Genomic DNA, 21,042 nt, shown 5'->3' with positions numbered 1-21,042 from the left:
CTACAAAGCCTAGCACTGCACCAGCTGGTAAAGGAAAAACGTTTGCAGGGTCCAGCTCCAGAATCTCAAGGTAGGACAAGGGTGGATTTGTAGCTGAGAGGCAATACATTGAAATCCTCCTCCTCTATTCCAGCACTCAAAGCATGGAAAACCAGACACACATGCACAGACACACACACATGCCCCATGGGGAGTTAGCCTGGCCAAGATGAAAGCAATTGCAGTGACTCCAAGTCCAGGCTCGGCCACAGCAGTGGAGACAGTCTGAACCAACGCTTCCTACTTCAGACAAAAAAAAAAAAGGGGCCACATGGTGCTTCCTGTTCTTATTCCTCTGGTTCTCCAGCCTCCAGTCTGTCCCCCCATATCCTCCCAGTAAAGTCCTTTACTGCTCAAATTAGACAGTGATTATCTTCCGTTGCTTGTTCTCAAGGACCACAATAGATACAGAGGAGGAGCAGTAAGGAGATGAGGCTGGAGCACGGGCAGGGGCTCCCCTGAGACCCACTGTGCCCTCAGGAGTTCAGAGCTTTATATTCCAGGAGTAAGGGGGCGCGGAGCTGTTAATAAGACTGGGCTCTTGCAATAAAGATATTTCAATATTCCAAGGAGGGACTGAAAATGAGGGCCTTGACCCAGGGCAATGGTATTGGAAAAACAGAGGGAAAAAATTAAAGAGCTGTCTGGGATAGAAAATGCACAGGACTTGGTGGTAACGGGATGATGTGGGGAAGGCTGCATGACTTGGACAATGAAGTCACGCAACACTTACTGAACATCTTCTGCAGACACTGTTCTAGGTGCTGCATATGAACAAAATTCCTTTCCCAAGGAGTTTGTGATCTGGGTTGGTAGGCAAGACAAAAAACAAACAAGCAAAATACATCATACGTCAGGTACAAAGACAACTAACGCAGGTGAGGGGGACAGCAAGTGCTGGGGACTGGGACTTGCTATTCTATATAGCAGGATTTCGCCACCTCTGCTCCACTGACATTTAGATCCAGATGATTCTTTGTGATCGGGACTATCCAGTGCATTGCAGGATGTTCAGCAGCATCCCTGGTCTCTATGCACTAGAAGCCAGTAATACCCCACCCCTAACACACACACACCAGTCACAACCAAAACATCTTCAGATACTGCCATATATCCGGGGCTAGGGACGGGGGCAGGGATCGCCACTGCTGCAGGCCATACTCAGATTTTTAGTTTTGTTTTCTTATGGACCAGCACATCTATCTTGGCAACTGCTCCGTGTATGTGAGAAGGTATATCCTGCAATGTTAGGGTTTCTGAATTTACTAATGGGAAACACGACCATCCGGACTGTGATTCAATCTATAAGATAGCTGGCCTTAGACTCTTCCTTTAAAAAAAAATAGTCAATGTCAAGAAAATAAGCATATGAAAACTCTAAGAGTAGTTGTCTAAGCTAAAAGGAACTAAAGAGATATGACAACCAACTAAAACTTTGAACCCAGGATAAAGAAAAGCTATGAAACATTTTGGGGAAACAATTAGGGAAGCTGAAATATGGACTTCATATTAGATACTACTGAATTTCTTTTTTAGGTGTGATGATGGCATTGGGTTATGTAGGAGAATGTCCCTATTCTTTGGAAACAGATGCTGAATTATTTAGGGTATAATTTAACGGTAAAGTGTCACAATGACTACAACTTCCTTTCAAATAGTTCAGCAAAAGAATATGTATGGGTATGTTTGTATACACTGTTAAAACCCACTTGATTTCCTTTAACATGTGTAAAAGTGCCCAATCTTGTAAGAAAAGTTATTTTAGAATATAGATAGAAAAAAATCTGGAAGCTATATGCCAAACATTCAACTGTGGTTGGCAGTTATAAGTTGTCTTACTTATAACAGCAGAAGAAAATTTAAAGATATGGTGTTGTTAAACCAGAGGAAAAAATACAAATATTTTTGGAAAATGGATGGAAGAATACAATACTACTAAATTTCAATACAACTATGTATGTCAGTACTATGCTGACAGTACTCATGAAATTGTCAGTTTCACAAAGAAAAAGTTAAAATGTCTTTTAACTAATGAAGCATTAAGATGCTTCAAAAATGTCTTGCCACAGTAATTTTCTTGCCAAAGGAATTTATACAGCGCAAAACTGGCAAAATCTGAGTCAGATTGATAGAGTATATTAATGTCAATAGCCTGATTGTGATATTGTGCTATAGTTTTGCAAGATGTTACCACTGGGGGAAGTTGGGCAAAGGGTACATGGGATCTATCTGTATTACTTCTTAAAACTGCACGTGAGTCTGATACAAGTTATCTCAATTAAAATTTTAATTAAAGAAATTTTCCTCAAGGAATCCACCACACACATATCAGACACATGAGGACAAGGTAGGAAGCAAAAATCTTTATTTTTAAAAAATTCACATTTATTAAAAACAGCAATTTCTAGCCAAATAATATAAAGCATTTTAAATTATTTGAAAGTATATACACTCTTTGTATAAGTGAACACTTGAAACTGTACAGATTTAAACAAATAATCATTTAGCAAACAAGTTGGGTCACTATTACCTACTCAGCACTTTGTAAGGTGTTTGAGTGTTTCAGAAATAAAAGATCAAAACACAAGAACCAATGTCATTAAATATTTTTATAAGAACACACTCCACTCTGTACACCAAATTAAATCAGTCACAGTACTTACTGTACAATAATCATGCCCTCATTTCTTTGGAAAGGCTATTAAAAATCAAATGTACATATAATACACAAAACTGGATATTTTACAGTTTATTTCATTAAACATGTATTTAAAAAACACTTAAGTATAAGTAAATACAATCTTCCTAATTCATTCATTTCATGGCAAAGAATGAATATGGGCCCTCTTACCTTCTACCTTCTCAAAATAGAGAGTAATAAGCTCGATCAAGCAACGTCCATCACCAATTTAAACTGAGTGAAAAGGAAGTGACCTGTTACAAATGACAACAATCAGGGTAGGTAACCCATCTGCACCCTGCAGAAGTGCTGCCTCAGTACATTTAATGAGTTACAGGCACCTACTGCACCAAAAGGTCCCCTGGTCCCATTCCAGAACCCCTGACAGTGTCCACCTCTAGACTAGTGTTTGAATAACTCAGGATTCTTTTTGAACTAAGAAGCTGGCTGCCTTCACATCGGTGGCAAAACCAATCCAATAAGCAAATAGGAATTTGTTGGAAAATTCATAGATATGCATAATTGATGATCCCTGATATGGTGTGGTGGTTTTCAGATGTGGATAGTGTTTGTCATCCTTAGGTTTGCTGGTAAAATGTATTCAGATGTAGCCGACCTGGAGATCCACACGGCTGGTCCACAGCACAGCACAGCCAGCTCAATGAATAGACAGGACATGAAAGTATTTGCTTTTCAAAGAACTGCTAAAACCAAAGGCAGTGTGCAGAAGGCTGGTGACCTGAACCTTCATTCAGGAGGAACACTACTCATCAGGTTTCCTTCTCTCCTTTATGCGCCAAATTTAAGATACCTTAATTGGTACTTTGCACTCACAAACACGCACTATCATACCATGAAGATACTCATTAAAGACACCGCATGTATCTATGATGAGAAGGCTGCAGCTCCTTGCTTTAGAACTGTCTGCACCTAAGCAATTCAAGTGGCACAGATGCTGGAGCTTCACACAAAGTCCTTGTATCTTTAAACTACCTCACATCAAACAGAGAAAAGGATGACACCCCAAATTCCCAGGAAGGCAGAATGTATCCTCAGAAGCAACCAATCTACTCCAAACTAAACTTCAAAATGACAGGAGAAACATTACATTAAATAAGAGTGTGGAAATAACATTTCACTGTGGAATGCTCAGTGGTTAAAAGTGTTACAGTGTTTCACGTTTTAGCAAACCTTACTCTTACAGGTCTTCTAATTCGCTGTATTTCTGTAAAGTTCTTTGCACTACTTATTGTAATCTATGTTTATTGCACATCTTTAACAAAGAACCAATTCACTGAGTGTCTGCCCTAGCTCTCTCTTCACATTTCTTGTGACCATTTAAATGAGGCAGTTATCACCAATCACACATTAATCTTTGGCATTTTGATGTTTCAGAAAAGAAAACACCGATCCCGTAACACTTTGCTTCTATTTCATTCTGCAGTCAGCACTGAGCAGCACGCTCGTGTGGTTCTCGGGGACATTCCCACATATGATTCCTCGGTGTCCTGCAGACCGCAAGACTTCTCAGCCTGCTCCTCCCAGACAGACCATTTAGGTGCACAGCCCGGCTGGCCTGCTTATTTAGAAACTGACAGCAGAAGGCTCAGCTGAAAAGCAAAATTAAGAGCTATGTTAGTTCTCCTATGGAATACTGTCCTCGAGAAAAGTCAAGGAGGGAGGGGAACCACAAGGGTTGAAAAACCTCAGCATCATGCAATATAGCCAGGTAACAAACTTGCATATGTACCCCTTGAATCTAAAATAAAAGTTGAAAAATAAAATAAAGCAATTGGAAAAAAAAAAAGAAGAAGAAGAAGAAGTTGTTTAGAGCCTCAAAAACAGAATGAGAGAAAAAGACCAAGATTTTTATGAGACAAGTAAACATGGCTGTAAAGTAGAAACTGGCCCACAATGTTGGTCTATTTCTGAGGCAGCCACTAGGCACTGGCATTGGGAGGCCCTGTCAGGGGTCACACTTCATTACCAAATCTAGGCCATCAAATCACTTAAAATCCAATGAGAAGAATGGCAAAAACAATATACAAACACTGACAAGGACAGAAACGTTATCTCCATAATCCACTGTGCCTTGTTCTACACAGTGTGTTGTGGGAAGAGTTATGTGTAAGATGTCCTTTAAGTGACTTTTTTTTTTGAGACGGAGTCTCGCTCTGTCGCCCAGGCTGGAGTGCAGTGGCCGGATCTCAGCTCACTACAACCTCCACCTCCCGGGTTTACACTATTCTCCTGCCTCAGCCTCCTGAGTAGCTGGGACTACAGGCGCCCACCACCTCGCCCGGCTAGTTTTTTGTATTTTTTAGTAGAGACGGGGTTTCACCAGGTTAGCCAGGATGGTCTCGATCTCCTGACCTCGTGATCCGCCCGTCTCGGCCTCCCAAAGTGCTGGGATTACAGGCTTGAGCCACCGCGCCCGGCCTTAAGTGACTTTTTAAAATGCACAAGACAAGACATGACAAGTGAATTGACATCACATGTCAATTCTGACCAACTACAGGAGAAACCTGCCCACTCTGTGACGGAGGATTGGGACACCAGAGCCAGACACAGCAGTGATAGGAGGGAAATGGCTGCCTGCACCTCAGGTGTCTGACACCCAGGCCTTGGAGCCTTGCAGGTAAATGCACCTGGCTGTGAACGTTCTATCAGTACAGCTGCTTCGCTGATGCAGCTCATCACCCCGATGTCATTATAAATGAGTGCTGTCGGAAGAGGGATACAGAATCACCTCTGTGCTTTCCCTACCAAAGTACAAAGCCTGAATCTAATCATGATGAAAGAGACAACACCAAATGGAGAGACAGTCTACAGAATAACTGGCCTGTCAAGGTCAAGAAAGGCCGTCAAACTGCTCCAGGTTAAAAGAAGCTAAACAGATGTGACACCTGACAGCAGTGCATGACCTGGGACTGGACCTGGACTGCAGACATGTCAGCAAGAAGATCAGGAGGAACGGTACGGGGACTCTGATGAAATGCGCATATGAACTGTGAATCAGACACTGGTATCAACGTTAAGTGTCCTGCTTTGGTAACTATACAGGAGTAGTGCAAGAATGTCCTTGTTCTCAGGAAATACTCTCTGAAGTATTTAGGAGTAAAGGAGCACAGGGTCTCCCAACTTTCTCTCCAATGATTTAAAAGCGGGGCTTGAGGGACAGGGAAGGGAAAAAGTGAGAAAAATGAAGCAAATGGGGCAAAATGAAAATGGGGTAAAGGATATATGAGCACTCCTTACCCTCATCTTGCACTTTTTCTGTAAATTTGAAATTATAACAAACTAAACTTACAAAAATAACATCTTCTGCCATAAAAATGGATCTTATCATCCAAGTATTCCACATCTACATTCATGCAAGGGACTATAACTGGAGAAAAAAAATAGACAACTAGGTTGCATGGTCTCTCTTGGATTTATATCCACTCAACTCAGCCGAGCCTCTCTCCTCATTCTCGGTGATGACCTTGCTTCTTATTTCACTCAGAAACGTGAAGCACTCGGAAGAGCACATCCGTGAGTTCCCGCCGCATTCACAGCCCCCATCCACGCCCACACACTCAGCCTCCTCCTGTCACCACGACTGGAACCCCCATGTGCCTCACAAAGGCCCCACCCTGCTTGTTCTTGAAATTCCACTTCACATTCTCAAGACATTTTCCCCTCCTTGTAGATCTTCCCCATGAACATAAAAACACACGTTTTTCTCCTATCCTGTTAAAAACACAATAATTATCCTGCAGAAAAATTTGGCTGGGTGCCGTGGCTCACGCCTGTAATCCCGGCACTTTGGGAGGCCGGGGCGGGTGGATCACAAGGTCAGAAGATCGAGACCATCCTGGCTAACACGGGAAACCTCGTCTCTACTAAAAATACAAAAACTTAGCTGGGCGCGGTGGCGGGCGCCTATAGTCCCAGTTACTCATGAGGCTGAGGCAGGAGAATGGCATGAACCCAGGAGGCGGAGGCTGCAGTGAGCCGAGATTGCACCACTGCACTCCAGCCTGGGCAACAGAGCGAGACTCCATCTCAAAAAAAAAAAAAAAACAATGGAAGGATAACCCAGTAACTAATAAAAAGAGTTATCTATAGGGGAGGGAAGGGAAAGGCTGGAGGGGATTAGAAAAGGAACAAGACTTCTCCAAATGTACCTTGTTCTGTAATTCTGACTTGGAAACCATGCAACTATTTTACATCATTAAGAAACAAAATTAAAATAGAAAAAAAAAATTCTAAATATTGAAAAGAAACTCAATTATATATCGAGTTAGTGGTATAATCACATAGAAAGTAATTACTTAAAATAAACTATTAAGAAGTATTTTGACTGTACAAATATCTAGAACGATACAAATATCTTTTTAAAATGTGACCCATCTATCCACGTAAAGAAGTATCTACAGCCATAAAAACGAAGCTCTCTCTGATACACACAACACAGATGAGCCTTGAAAACATGCTAGGTGAATGAAAGAAGCAGCGATATGAGGCCATGTATTGTATGATTCCATTTAATGAAATATCCAGAATAGGCAAATCCACAGAGACAAAAAGTAGATCCAGAGAAGAGCAGGAAATGCAGGATCTGCTAATGGGTAAGGGGCTTCTCTGGGGAGTAATGAAAATGTTCTAGAATTAGATAGTGGTGATGACTGCACAACTTTGTGAATATACTAAAAACCACTGAACTCTGTGCTTTAAAAAAAGATGAATTGTATGGTATATGAACTACATCTCAATTTTAAAATGACCCCATTTCTCCCTCCAGCTACCACCCCATCTTTCTCTTCTCCACTACAGTAACACTCCTCAAAAGATTCTGGCCAGGTGTGGTGACTCATGCCTGTAATCCCAGCACTTTAGGAAGCTGAGGCAGACAGATCACTTGAGGCCAGGAGTTCAAGAACAGCCTGGCCAACATGGTGAAACCCTCTGTCTACCAAACACAAAAATTAGCTGGGCATGGTGGCAGGCACCTGTAGTCCCAGCTATTTAGGAGGCTGAGGCACGAGAATTGCATGAACCTAGGAGGCAGAGGTTGCAGTGAGCCGAGATCACACCACTGAACTCCAGCCTGAGCAACAAAGTGAGACTCCATTTAAAAAAAACAAAAACAAAAACAAAAAAACACAAGATATATCTACACTCACCACTGCCTAGTCCTCTCCCCCTAGTTTCTACCCACCCTAGTCAGGCTCTTGTCAGCCTTATCAGTCTCCGCAAATTCCCTAGTCCTTACTATACACTAAATTTCTAAACTATCCTAAACTTAAGACCATAAATAAAATATCCCCCACAGTACCAAGCTACTCCTAATACATACTGGGTACTCAATAACTTCCATTTTTTTAATCTGGAAGTTATTAAAAAACTACAAATAGGGTGCAGTGTATACTGCTCGGTGATGGGTGCACCAAAATCTCACAAATCATCACTAAAGAACTTACTCGTGTAACGAAATACCACCTGTACCTCAATAACCTACAGAAAAATCAAAAATTAAAAAAAAAAGAAATTGTATTTCTCTTATTATGCATATTTCAAACAAAATTATTCAGCAAGCTAAATGCCACTATTTGAGTCTTTTACAAACAGGTCATTCTCTTAAACACAGCAATATTCATATCAGAAAGGATTAAACGGAATTTTAATCCTGAAATTAACTGAAAATTCCAAAACCATTCCCCAAAAGTTGGAGAGAAAATTCAAAGTCTAAATTCTTACTCATCAGAATAAAAGAAGGTACTATTTTTTAAATTAATACTAAAAATATGTTTGCTCAAAGACATTATCTACTCAAGTGAAATAACCAAGAGGGCTTAAAAGTAATAAGGATCTTCAGTCTACTGATTACCTGTTCCATAGATGGACAGGCAATGATCTGGATGTCTTCAGGGCTGAACTCTTCCTTTAACAGAGCATGGAACTTCTGGAAGACTTGCTGAATATTATTCTGAGAAAGGAGGAAAGGAGATCTTATCAAGTGAGTTGTCTTAAACATGAAGCACCATGAATGTTAAATCGTAATGATATTTGCCAAAGCGAGTGGAAGCAATGTATCTTTCATGATATTACCAAAGATGCATAATTTGTTCTTAATATTTCAATGCTGGCATAACCTGATGAAGACTTATCAGATAATGCTTCCCAGGAAGACTAAACTCTAGCAAGCCTTGCCCCCCTGAGAATAATTTTAAGAGTCTTCTGCAGCAATTTCTTACACAAAAGATAATAAAGTTCCTAGACACATAAAATATACTTTAAAAGTCAACCAATGCCTTGGGTAAGGACAAGAGCTCAACACAGAACTGGAAGTTATGAGCCCTAAATTTGCTCTGCCATTTAATCCCTTGGTTGCCACTGCAAGCCATTTATTTCTACTACTCACCAGTAAAATGGGGCATAATTCCTGAAGTGCTGGTCTCTTGAGAGTTGGGCCACATGCAATGTAAGGGTCTGAGTTTTTTGGTTTATTTACTATTTTCTACTTTCAATAGTAACATTAAAAACTTAAGACAAAGTGACAGTGGGAAAAAAAGATAATCAAGACAGAGGCAGACTTTGTAAGCCTTTCATGAATCATAGTGATTTTTCAACTTCACTAGAATAGCATACCAACATTTCTAAATTTCTACAGGAAAAGGAAAATGGTAAATGAGGCAAAGAATACTTGAAGTCACCTGCCAGCATTCAAATGAGTTATCTGATACTCACCCTCACAGGTTTAAACAAGATGAACTCGGTATCTTTATTGCATAGGTACAAGGACATACTTCTCAACGTCACAGGCAGCTTTGTTTTTAGTGTCTTATACGCAGTTGCCGCAAGGTCACTGACCTTTGCTGGAAATAAATTAACCTCATTAGTGTCACAACGAAAAAGAAAAGAAATATTTCCATTTTAATTCAAAGGGGAATAAAGGAAGAAAAAAATAGCAGAAGAAAAGACTCTTTATTTCCCCAAAGAATTTCTTTCATTTTTATAGCTTATTTACCAAGTTTAATCATAAGCCCTATAAACATTCATTAAATATCTACTATACAAAATTCTAATCCCAAGGGCTAAGGCAGCAAAATAACTCCCCTAGCATGCTTCAGGACATTCATAAGAGCTGTAATATGTACCTTTGGAATTTGGAGGTAAGAGATTAAGGTTTAAAAAAAAAAAAGTCATTTTCAGAGAGACACTAGTAAGAATTACTTCATAATGAATGAGTTTGTTCATTTGCAGAAATGACTCACAGTAAGAGATGCTTAGATTATTCAGAAAATATCCACGTATATTTAAGGGGAATTAAATATCTATTTGTTATATTCTTATACTGTATTATCAGAAAGGGAACAGAATCCCAAAAAGTTATAACAAAAATAACTATGAAACCCTGTTCCATAGATGGACAGGCAACGATCTGGATGTCTTCAGGGCTGAACTCTTCCTTTAACAGAGCATGGAACTTCTGGAAGATTTGCTGAATATTATTCTTAGAAAGGAGGAGATCTTATCTTTATCTGAAGGAGTTACATAAAAAAGGAGAGTAGTAATCTGTATGAAGTATTTAAAAGAAGTTATCTAGAAAACTACAAAGAAAAAAGACAATTAACAATTTCAAAGATGCTCAACCTCACTCATAATTAAATAAATGTAAATTAAAGCAATGAGATATTTACAGATGATTGGCAAAAATTACTAAGATTGTGATATCCATGTTTGACGAGGGTATGGAGAAACAGGTATCTTTGTGTACTGCTGATGGAAGTATAAGATGGTTCAACCTCTTTGGAAAAATATTAGGCAGTATCTAGCAAAACTGAAAATGCAGATACTTTTTCCTTTAGCATTTCCACTGCTAGAAATTTACTCGTGGATATACTCAAAAAATACCAAGTTATGAGTATACAGAGATGTCGGAAACACACAAACTGCAAATAATTTAGGTTTCCATTATAAGAATTACAAAAGAAATCATGCTATAGTGATGTATTCAATGCATCCAATAAATAGAATAGATCAAGTTGGACATGCTATACAGAAAGGCCTCTAAGATATATAAGAAATGAAAAAGGAAGCGGTATGATACAATCCCATTTGAGTAATATTTTTAAAGTCCACATATGCTGGTATATACATAAACAATTTTGGGAAAGAAACTTTAATAGTAGTTGCCTCTGAGAGAAGGACTAGTTTGATGGTAGAAAATATAATTACTTTTCATTTATAGCTTTTCATAGTTCAAATAATATGCCATGTAAAAAATTTTTTTAATTGAGGAGGGTTGCAGTAAAGCAGGGTAAGAAAGTACCAATGCTCTTGCAACTGGAAAGGGGTCCTGCTCCAGACCCCAGGACAGGGTTCTTGAATCTTATCCGAGAAAGAATTCGGGCAAGTCCACAGTATAAACCAAAAGCAAGTTTGTTAAGAAAGTAAAATGGGGAAAGAGTAGCTACTCCATAGACAGAATAGGGTGTTCCCAAAAGTAAGAGAAGTAATGTGCCCACCCGAGATGCAATGCTTGCTTATATATAGGATAACAAAAAACACAGGGATATGTACTCTGCTACAAAGGTTTGTGATAAAGGGTTAATTTTTCTTAATTACTGTATTTTGTAAGAAATCAATATTATTATCTTTAAAGCAAAATTAGGAATGCTTTTGTTCTCAAGATATCAGGGTATCAGGACATTCCTGGGTCTGGGTGTGTTTAGTAAATGTTATTAATCTGCTTCCTTAAATGTAAACATCTAGAGGCTAGGAATACCCAACCTCCTTGGAATGCAGCACAGCAAGTCCCACCCCCATTTTTCCTAGCTGTCTCTGGAGATGGAGTTGCTCTGGTTCAAATGTCTCTGACACTCTCAAGAAGAAAGAATAAATAATTCAGGAACTGCTTATTTTTCATTAATAGATGAAAGCTCCTTCAAGACCCTTACTTCCCCGGGCTCTGCTTCTGTCATTACTAACACACCTCAGGGATCACTAAATCGGTCTTCAGAGCCCTTGAAAAGCAGAAAGTGGGTGTGCAGGCTGGTGACTAAAGTGTCCTCTAATTCCTAAAAAAGGTTTCTTCGTCAGAGTAAATTAACAAATGGGCATCCTAATTTATAACTCACTCTCCTGTGAGTTTGTTTGATCATGAAATGATCCCTGAGAACTTGACCAAGTCTGAATGAACCAGTAACCCTCAGTTTTTAGGGCAGAGGGGTCCAAGACAGTTCCTAGATTGTCCTCAATGCTCCTACTCCAAGGGGCCATAAATCTCTCTTTGGCATTCGAGTGTGGGCTTCAAGTACTACAGATTCATAAAATCCAACTCCATACCTCTGCTATGACTAAATGGGATAGAAGGTACGACTACAAGATAAACTGAACTGTTATTGCTATATTCACTAAGATCTCCTCACTAAGAAAGAAGGAAATGGGTTAAATGACAAAGTAGCAAGTCCTACTTCAATCAGTCCTTTTGTCTACTCCTGTTAGTTTCCTTTTATCTACTCCTGCTTTACTATGACAATTCTAAACTCTAGTAATGCTTAAGAGCACAATACATCTAACACTTTGAATCCTATTAGGGTTCCACTTGAGAAAATGACAGCCCCTATTTTGAGAGAAAGGATCTTTCCAAAGGGGAAAGAGCAATACATTAATTATGCCAGTATCAAGAGACTGGGCTTAGCTGTAGTGGTTTCTACCTATCTTAAGAAAGATTTATCATACCCAAGAGTTTCATTGACATAAATGTTCCAAATAAAAATCAGCTCCTATTTCTAACTAAGCCCTATAAAAGCAACTGGAACCTTAAGTCAAAGGCTCCAATTAATCCCCAAATCATCAGAATTCCTTCAAGAGGTAGGCTGAGTTGTGAACTGAAAAATCTGCCTCTTGACTGTGAGGAATCAGAAGAGGCGGTTAATACTATGCCAGACTATGATTAGAATTTCCAGTATTGTCAGTAAAAGAACCTGATTTTCTGTCTTCAGACAGAATGCACTACTGTATTAGGTGTGCTTTTGTAGTAAGACGACAAAGATTTCTATTCCACACACAACACGAACGTTTAAAATAACAAAGACAATAGAACGTTCCTTGTCTGCATCACGGTAAATGAAACACCTAAAGCATGTCACAAAGTTTATGTGTAATAAAACAAATCAACTCAAACCTATATTGACATCATCAAAGTTCACATGAGGAACCTTTGAAATAAAATCTTATCTTCCTTTCAAAGACAACTGACATTCTCTACATTTACAAATCTTCCTAAGCGATACAGAGCTACTCTTCTAATTTCTCAGTTCAACTTCAAGTTAACCTAAGGCATTCATAATTAAAAATTTTGAGGCCAGGCGCAGTGGCTCAGGACTGTAATCCCAGCACTTTGGGAGGTCGAGGTGGGCGGATCACCTGAGGTCAGGAATTCAAGACCAGCCTGGCCAACATGGTGAAACCCCGTCTCTACTAAAAATACAAACACTAGCTGAGCACAGTGATGTATGCCCGTAGTCCCAGCTACTCAGGAGGCTGAGGCAGGAGAATCACTTGAACCTGGGAGGCGGAGGTTGTGGTGAGCTGAGATCATGCCACTGCACTCCAGTCTGGGCGACAGAGTGAGACGTTGTCTTAAAAAAAAAAAAAAAAGTTTTCTTTGAGCTGGGTGCAGTGGCACACACCTTTTTTAATACAAAAATTAACTGGGCATGGTGGTGGGCACCTGTAATCCCAGCTACTTGGGAGATTGATGCAGGAGAATTGGCTAAATCCAGGAGTCGGGGGTTGCAGTGAGCCGAGATCACACCACTGCACTCCAGCCTGGGCAACAGAGCAAGACTCCATCTCAAAAAAATAATAAATACAATTTTGGAGGCTTTGAATAGCTTCAATCATTCTTCCCAAAGAAAATGAATACTTAACAGATATAATGCTCTTTCAATATGGAAAACCAATCGTATTAAAAAGTTGATTCCAGATTAGGAGCCTGTGCACAGCCAATTTTTCATGGATGCAAAGCCAGAATCATTTTTTGGATCTCTCTCACTGAGTGGAAAGCTGCCCTCCAATTTGGACACAGCTTACCCGTAATTAAAACACTCATTCTTTCTCCATTTTGCCCGTTTTAGTTTCAAAGGCTCTCTACACAATATTGGCCAGGGAATGGCCAGAAATATCAATTTAACGAAATGATTTATTTCGGTTTAATGGCAACTTAAAATGCCGCAAGATGTACCAAAAATAACGTTAGTCGTGATTTTAAATGTCTAACGCTAAAGACCAAAAAAAACAAAAAAAAAAACAAAACCCTCCAGCACAAAAAAATTTACATTTAAGAAAGACTAAGACTGGGAAGATCTCAAATACATCTGCCAATCAGACAATAATATTGCCTGCCAACTCCCAAGTGACACCTCAATTTTTATAATTTTTTTTTCCCAATACTCTAAAATGTCAACAGAGGATAACTTGGACAAAATGTGGAAGAAAATAGTGGCCCAGCATTTCTTCATACACTTGAAAGTAGGTGCACTCGCCATAATTTCTTCCTATCAACCACAGTGTTTTCATCAAAGCTTGAACACAATGAATAGTGGGTGTACAGCAATCAACAGACTCAAAGGGTTTCCATCTTAGCCATATTTTAGTTTTAACTGGGTGATTTTTCAAAACAAAAATTCTTCCTTCCTTGATATGCTTGTTGAAATGCAAGTAGTGCTAGCCAGTGAAGACCTGTCAGCTCCAAACTCAATCCTGCATTAACTCAGATTGCAGCACCCCAGAGTGAATAGGAAACCAACTCCAAGCTGTCACAGTAAGGACTATATAAATGCAGATTAATAACATCCTAAAAAAGAAATCCAAAACGGTCAAATGAGAATACCTGGTTGTGCCCAAGGCTGCTGTGAGAGAGTATACTTGGGGCCTCCTTGACTGGCCATTGTTTTTAACGCTGAAACCTAATAGAGGAGACAAGAAGAAAAAAAGTTTCATTTCATCAATGACAAATTAAACTGGTACTGCTCTCAAGGGATACACAACACCATTTAAACCTATTAAAACACCATGATAATCAAATGTGCAGCCCCAACAAAAACGCATCATCTCATAATCCTTTATAGGTAATCAACATTTTTAGCAAAACTTCTTTTGTGATTTCAAGGCACATGGTTATCTTGCCAAAAATCATACCTAAGTCCTGAGGCATTCTATCTGAAATACTTCCTGCTAGGAAGACAAAAATGAAGCCCTAGAGAAATGTCAACACAAAACAGGTGTCTTTTAAGGAGACTGTTTTGTCAGTATTAAATTATTTTTGTAAGTAATTAGAAAAATGTCACCCTAGCTGGATAAAATCTCCTTTACATCTGGAGGATCATTTTTCTTATATCACAGAGAGAATGTCATTAAAACAAACAAATAAGATTTTCAAATACCATCAAAAATCATATATGACTGACCAATCAGTGCTCAAGATAGACCTGAATGACCATCTTCTAGTCATCTCTTTTCATTCCTTAGCAGCAGTATAGAGAAGCTTGAACAAGACTGTTTCTAAGATAGTAAGCTGTGGTGGAGCTATGGGGTAGCTGGGGAGGGTGAGAGAGAAACTGCGTAAAACATGTTTTAGAATGGACAGTCATGTGCCAAGGTGCAGTCCATGGCTTTGGCCTCACAGGAAGGTCTCATTAGAAAACCCTGAGCACCAGCTCTACATTTCTCACACAAAAGGCCATACACACATGTAGGCAGAGGATGGGCAGACACAGGGTATAATGTTGACTTGGATCTCTTCAGCCTCCCCTTTGTTTCTAGTTTCTATTTCTCCTCCTGGACCACTCTAGGCCTTTGCTCATACTGCCTACCTATATAAAATCACCTCTTTCCTCCTCTCACTCCATCCCTCGCCATACCTTTATTTTTTGAGATGCACTTTAAAAAATGAATCTCATATATTATAGATACTAGACACTGCTAAAAGAAAAATACATTCACACTTTAGTGTATGTTATCCAAAATATTTTCCGTTGTAAAAATATAAATATACTAATGTGTATACATTTACAAATCTGGGAACAGTGTTCTGTGAACTTTTTTCCCCACTTAAATCTATATTCTGGTCATTTTCCCACATCCAACGGTTTTGTTTTAATAGTAATGGCTGCCTACTGTTGCACTGAATGCTCCAGAATTTAACCAATTTCATAACATATATTTAGGCTTTGTACAAGTATTTTTATGTTAAAAACAAATATAAACTAGTATATTCATCCCTATTTACTATCCAGATAGTTTACTTATCTTTAAGTCAAACCTCCAAGAGCATTTGCTTCAAAAGTTTTCCCCAATTAGCCTCATTTTTTTATAAGGCTAGTCAAGGGGAGCATTGGGAGCCCCATCTTTTTAAAAATTCCTACACAATGAACAAAGACCCATCGTCTCACAATGGCACTGCTGTATACAGTTTAATGTTTACCTATTTTTCTATCTTAATTTCCCTTTAGGTTATACCTCCTTGAGAGCAGGAATTAAACTTACAGATCAAACTTGATTACATGTACTAGATCAAGAACAAAATTTAAGTTTACAGTGTTACTGAGGAAATTAACAACACTCCAGAGGGAATATTAAGAATAAACTCGTAATAATCAAATTGCTTGAAAGAAAATGAATATTTTCTACATAGAAGTCTGAGTTTTTAGCATAAACTGGTCCCATCAGAAAACAAAACAAAACAAAACAAAAAAACTTTTAAGCTTAGCTACAAACCTGGAATTATACTTCCTTTAAAATGCCTTAATTTTGACTTTTCGCTAAAGCAAAATCTTCACCTCAAATTTGTCAAACTGTACTACCAAATAACATTTCTGCAGCAAGCACTTTACAGATACACATAAGATCTTGTTTTGTCTCATGATAACCTTAACTTCAATCAGAAGGTGGCAGACGCAGTTGCAGGATCTAGGGCTCAGCTGCCTTGACACAAAGTTCTGTGCTTTCTACTATAACCATTACCATCCCAAGTACTACTTAAGGGTTTGTTTCAAGCAACATTTAGTACAATGGAATTCTAGAACAATAAAAAAGTATCAACAGTTTTTGAAGTTTGGTAGAAAATAATCTAAGCCAAATGTTTTCATATGAGCCTCTACTCCTAACCCTTAGAAGAGTATTACATTCCCTCAGGTCAAATACTTAGAGAAGAGGTTATTTTTCCAGGGGCAGGAAATGAGGCAACAGAGCGTATATGCTCTTCTAGTACTTACTTTATTTTTTCTCATGAAAGATCAATAATTATACCAAAAATCAAGTATTAAATAGAAACCAGACAGGTGTTGTAGAAATGTTTATCTTATGAATACTCAACCTGTTTCTCAACCTGTCAAATAAAGATGCTTCTCTTACTCAACGTTCCAGGGATGTAGTAAGAATTAATGCATAGTAAGTGTCTCAACAAGGAGCACAGAGGAAGAAGCTACATAAACAAGGCCAATTTACAGTAGATGAAAGGGATCCAAATTAGACCCCAACTCTTTAAGCTCAAAAACAAGTCTTCTGACAACCTAAAAATATTCTCTACGTGGTAATACATATACATTGTTAAAAATCAGTCCAAACTTAGAAACAAGCTGAGGATATTTTACTGATGAGGCTTACATCCGAATGATAAATACCAAGACCTACAAACACACCTCCAAATGAGATGAAAGACTGTTTCCCATCTGTACCTATGGATGTTGATTTTCCTGCAGTCGTTTATCAGGGGACAAGCACTAGTTGCCTTATAAAATGCTAACTAAGCCCAGGCACAGTGGCTCCTGCCTGTAATCTCAGCACTTTGGGTGGCCGAGGAGGGCAGATCCCTTGAGGCCAAGAGTTTGAGACCAGCCTGGTCAACATGGTGAAACCCCATCTCTACAAAAAATACAAAAAAAATTAGCCAGGCATGGTGGCACACACCTGTAATCTCAGCTACTCAGGAGGCTGAGGCAAAAGAATTGCTTGAACCCAGGAGGCGGAGGTTGCAGTGAGCTGAGATCGTGCCACTGCACTCCAGCCTGGGTAACAAGAGCAAGACTGCCTAAAAAAAAAAAAAAAAAAAAAAAACCTAACTAAATAAGAGGCATGAGATTCTGCACTTGCAGGTAATTAATGCTGAGGTTTACCTTTTAAAGTTTTCTATAAACTCTTCCTCTTTCTCTGCTATTCAGAATGCTAGTAACAGTCACCAGGTAAAAAGTGAAAAATCTTTGGTCCACAAATTCTAAGATGCAGTGTCTCAAATGGTCACGTGTGTGTATGTGTGCATGTGTGTGTGCGCGCGTGCACACACACATATATGTATCTTTGTCTCTGACTCACTCTATGCCACAGGATGAAAGGGAACTGAATCTGGAATAACACACCATAAAAGGGAACTCAGTCCTCCAGGCTGTGGGGTCCACTCAGTAGAAACTCAGCCAGCAGCAGTGAGGGCCCAGGGTTGACAGAGGAAAAGGGAGGCAAGTACAAGTGGTCTGAGCAAGGGCAGCAGAGACTGATTATGCAGGACGAGACTGGCTTCTCACGGGGATGAGAGCCAAGACCTTTCCCTTCCCGATCCCATTACAAAGGGAATATAAAAACAGGTCCATGAACATTTGTTCAGGGATCCCTGCTATACGCATGTAGCATGTCCATGGAGAACCATTACATAATTCAGACTTGGAATATTTTCTACATAAACCTCTATTTCCTTTTTCAAAAAAAAGAAAAATGTTTTGAGACAGAGTCTTGCTATGTTGCCCAAGTTGGTGTTGAACTCCTGGGCTCAGCCATCCTCCCACCTCAGCCACCCAGAGTAGCTAAGATCATGGGCATGTGTGAATTTTTATTCTCTTGATATCTAGAAAAACTGTGCTGTTCTAGAACAACCCTTTAATCTTAGATTTCATTATAATCAACTTGCTTATTTCAGAAGATTCATTCTGCTGTTCTGTTATCGTACAATATTCATCTATAATACTTCCCACCAGTACTATGTGGATGTTCTCCCAGAAATACACATTACAATCTACCAACTTGTTTTTCACAAGGGTAGTTTCAGTAAAAACTGTAAGTTATCTGTAAATTGCAAAGTACCAATACTCAAACCTTTTTTAAAAAATCAAAACCTAGAAGAAAGCATTTCTATCCCCCTGCTTTTTTACATTTTTGTGGTGGGAAAAAATGCATATATACACACATTCCAAATACTTGGAGTAAAATCCACTTAACAAGCAGTATATGCCAGTGATAAACAAAAGAGTACTTTGTTTTAACATTTCTATGCATTTTTGGCCTTTTTAATTATTTTTTAAAAGTCGTATTTTCTGTCTTTGCCGCAGGCTTCAGGCATGTTAGCACTGATGGACTCAACAAGAAGTTTCTAAAGAACAATTGCTTAGCTGTCTCCTTGTTATTTCATACATGTATCTTGTCTGTCCAGTTACGATTAGTCAAATTTGAAAATAAGAGCCATCATATTTTTTTTTCTTTCTTTTTTTTTTTTTGAGACAGAGTCTCGCTCTGTCGCCCAGGCTAGAGTGCAGTGGCCGGATCTCAGCTCACTGCAAGCTCCGCCTCCCGGGTTTACGCCATTCTCCTGCCTCAGCCTCCCGAGTAGCTGGGACTACAGGCTCCTGCCACCTCACCCAGCTAGTTTTTTGTATTTTTTTTAGTAGAGACAGGGTTTCACCGTGTTAGCCAGGATGGTCTCGATCTCCTGACCTCGTGATCCGCCCATCTTGGCCTCCCAAAGTGCTGGGATTACAGGCTTGAGCCACCACGCCTGGGCAAGCCATCATATTTTTATTCTTTTTATGATGTCCTCTGATACAAGTCTGGGGTACACAGTAGTGGCTTAATAAATAAAAATTTCATGACTTTTCTTTCTTTCTCTCTTTTTATTTTATTTTACTTTATTTTGAGACAGTCTCACTCTGTCACCCAGGCTGGAGTACAGTGGGCTGATCTTGACTCACTGCACCCTCGACCTCCCGGCTCAAGCAATCTTCCCACCTCAGCCTCCCAAGCAGCTAGGACTATAGGCACATGCCCCTAAACATGGCTAATTTTGTTCATTTTTTTTAGTGACTAGGTCTCACTATGTTGCCCAGGACTGTTAACCAGTGTCAGACTCCTGGGGCTGGAGCGATTCTCCTGTTTCAGCCTTCCAAAGTGCTGGGATTATAGTTGTGAGCCACCACACCCAGCCTAACTTCAAGACTTCTTAAATATCTTTAAGTCCTTAGTGATGACACTTAAATTTTTTTTAAATGATTAGGATGCAACAAGAATGTCAAAATAGCCATGATCTGCTTTTCTCTTTGCTAGCATTCGCCAGTTAATGGATTTTAGCTTAGAAGACAGAGACAGAGAGAATATACTATCCACACAGTCAGTCCTCACTTAATATCAGCAATAGGTTCCTGAAAACTGTGACTTTAAGTGAAATGACGCACAGCATGTCCTCAAATAAAGTCGTTTCCTTCAACGGTTTAACATTGCTTCATTATACTGTGGATAAGGAAAAAAAATTGGTTTCATTTTATGTTGCTTTACTTAAAGTCAGTTTCCAGGAAGAGACTACCGATGTGAAGGAGGACTGACTGTATATTAAATCCATATATCTGACAGTTAACAATGCTATGTTATGAAACTCTTCAATTCTCAATTATCCATGCAAAACGGAAGAGAGAAATGGCATGTAAAACAAAGAGGAAAACAAATCACCCATTTTAAGAATGGGAAACCCTGATTCCCAGGACCGTGGTTGCTGCCATGCAGGTCCAGGAGAAAGTGAGATTCCAGCAGAAAGTGAGAGTCCCAGCCCACATGCAGATAACCTACAAGGCAGATAAACAGAACACAGCTAACCAGGGGTCGGCTATAACTAGCTTTGCAATATTTCCACTCTTCCTCTTAAAAACAAAAACTGTGCAAGTGTATCCAAAAGTCCAAAAACCAAAAAGCACAGTGATTTCCTAGACAGAATCATTAAGACTTGGGCTCACTATCTCCTTCTGCTGGAGTTCACACAAGAGAGTAACTGAAGAGGAAGCCTAGGGAAGAAGGCAAAGTGACTTCACCAAATAGGCACTAAGGGCCATACCTTTGTCATGAACTCCTCCAGCTGGTCTACAAACAGCTTGGTCTGCTGCTCAATAAACTGCTCACAGGCCGATTTCAGATGACGGTCTACGTCTTTTTTAGAGTCAAGATAATGTTCTCTAATCTCAGGAGTACCCTTAAAAAAAAGATAACAATTTCCTCCTGTTTTTATGTGCCTAGAAATCACCAGA

General features: G+C 39.3%; 1 protein-coding gene across 2 annotated transcripts in view; it reads right to left on the bottom strand.

Annotated features, from left to right (window-relative positions):
• Nucleotides 1-2,387: 2,387 nt before the first annotated feature.
• The window catches only part of COG3 (component of oligomeric golgi complex 3), a 71,592-nt gene continuing 52,937 nt past the window's right edge, over nt 2,388-21,042 (bottom strand). The window contains exons 19-23 of one of the 2 annotated variants that reach the window (XM_005585784.3): nt 20,853-20,987; nt 14,604-14,679; nt 9,452-9,579; nt 8,592-8,690; nt 2,388-4,329 (exon numbers count right to left, since the gene is read on the bottom strand). In XM_005585784.3, the coding sequence (XP_005585841.1) occupies nt 4,300-4,329; nt 8,592-8,690; nt 9,452-9,579; nt 14,604-14,679; nt 20,853-20,987 (468 nt within the window). In that variant the 3' untranslated portion in view covers nt 2,388-4,299. The remainder of the gene's footprint in view (nt 4,330-8,591; nt 8,691-9,451; nt 9,580-14,603; nt 14,680-20,852; nt 20,988-21,042) is intronic. The other variant, XM_065533206.1, reaches the window with a different exon arrangement.

Source organism: Macaca fascicularis, chromosome 17 (assembly GCF_037993035.2).
Source record: "Macaca fascicularis isolate 582-1 chromosome 17, T2T-MFA8v1.1".
In the NCBI taxonomy this organism is placed as follows: Eukaryota; Metazoa; Chordata; class Mammalia; order Primates; family Cercopithecidae; genus Macaca; species Macaca fascicularis.
Note: the sequence above shows the minus strand (reverse complement) of the source record. Positions and strands in the feature narration are given on the sequence as shown.